A 1,227-nucleotide genomic window follows, 5' to 3' on the forward strand; every position below is an offset into this window, starting at 1 on the left:
CCCGCCGCCCGCGCCCGCGCCCAGCGCGCTCCGCGAGGGGTGACCCCGACCCCAGCAGCGCGCACCCTCCTTTTGGGCACCCTGTTTCCCTCCCTCCCTCACGGAGGCCACCCCGTGGCCCTCACCTGTCATGCAGCGGGGAGGTTTCGTGGGGTTCCCGTGGCCACGTGCGGGGCAGGGATGGGGGGACGCGAAGTCACAGTCCCAGGAAACACCGCCGAGACGTCCCGCGACGACCCCAACATGCCCGGCGGGCGGGGACGCCGGCCCCGCGCCCCGTGTCTCACCGGCCGGCCGGCGCCACCGCCCCGGGCCGGGCTCCGCGGATCGGGACCCGGAGACATCCCCAGCCAGGCAAGACGGGGCGAGGGCCGAGAAGCGGGGCTCCGTCTCCGACCCGGCCGCCACGAGGCTGCTCCCTTTCTCCCGGAACCTGCCCCCTTCTCCGGGAATCTACATGGCATCTGCATCCCAATCCCGGCCCGGCGGGGGGCGGGGGTGGGGCCTGGGGCGCCGCGCGCCCACCCAATAGCGGCTCAGGGTTGGCTGGGGGCTGTGGCCCGGGAGTCCCGTCCTTCCCCCACTCTGTACCCCCGTCCTTCCCCCACTCTGTACCCCAGAGGCGCCCTCCCTCCCGGTCGCCGCCTGCGGAGAGGAGGGGGCTCGCCATGGAGGGGGCGGCTGCGCCCGCGCCCAGCCGGGCCGGACCCCGCTGCAGCCGGGCCGCCTCGCACACGGTCCTGGGGCCCTCGCGGTCGCCCACGCAAGGGAGAGCCAAACAGTTCGAGGCTGACAGGCAGAGAGAGAGGGACCCCCCCCCCCAGACACGCCGGGCAGCCCCAGCTCTGAACCCGGGGCGCGGCGGGGGAGAGGCGGGAAGCGCTCCAGAACGAACCCCAGCGGGGTGTGGCCCCCGCCCCCACCCCGACCGAGGTCCCAGACGCCGGGATGGCGAATGCCGGGTCCCGCGGAGAGCGCGCTGGGCCCGAGGGTGGGGGTGGCGGCCCCGCGACGGGCCCGGGGTGCTCCGAGGCTGTGGGGGTCCCGGCCCTGCGTAGCCGGTGGGGCAGCGCCGGCCACCGCCCCTCCCCCACCCGGCTTCACTTTCCCTTGTTTTGTAAATGCGCCTTTAACGCCCTTAATCGCCCGTGGGGGGCGGGGTCTCTGGGAGTCCCTTCTGGGCGCCGGGGAGACCCCAGTCAGGCCCATCCCTGCGGGGCGGGGGGG

The 1,227-nt window shown here is 75.6% G+C and overlaps 1 protein-coding gene across 1 annotated transcript in view; it reads right to left on the bottom strand.

Annotated features, from left to right (window-relative positions):
* LOC105854523 overlaps positions 1–1,227 on the bottom strand; it is an 8,958-nt gene that overhangs the window by 1,748 nt on the left and 5,983 nt on the right. Inside the window, exon 4 of the mRNA XM_012734158.1 lies at positions 616–789. Within this exon, the coding sequence (XP_012589612.1) occupies positions 616–789 (174 nt within the window). The remainder of the gene's footprint in view (positions 1–615; positions 790–1,227) is intronic.

The sequence above is a fragment of the Condylura cristata genome, unplaced genomic scaffold, assembly GCF_000260355.1.
Source record: "Condylura cristata isolate star-nosed mole 26May11 unplaced genomic scaffold, ConCri1.0 scaffold00048, whole genome shotgun sequence".
Lineage (NCBI taxonomy): Eukaryota > Metazoa > Chordata > Mammalia > Eulipotyphla > Talpidae > Condylura > Condylura cristata.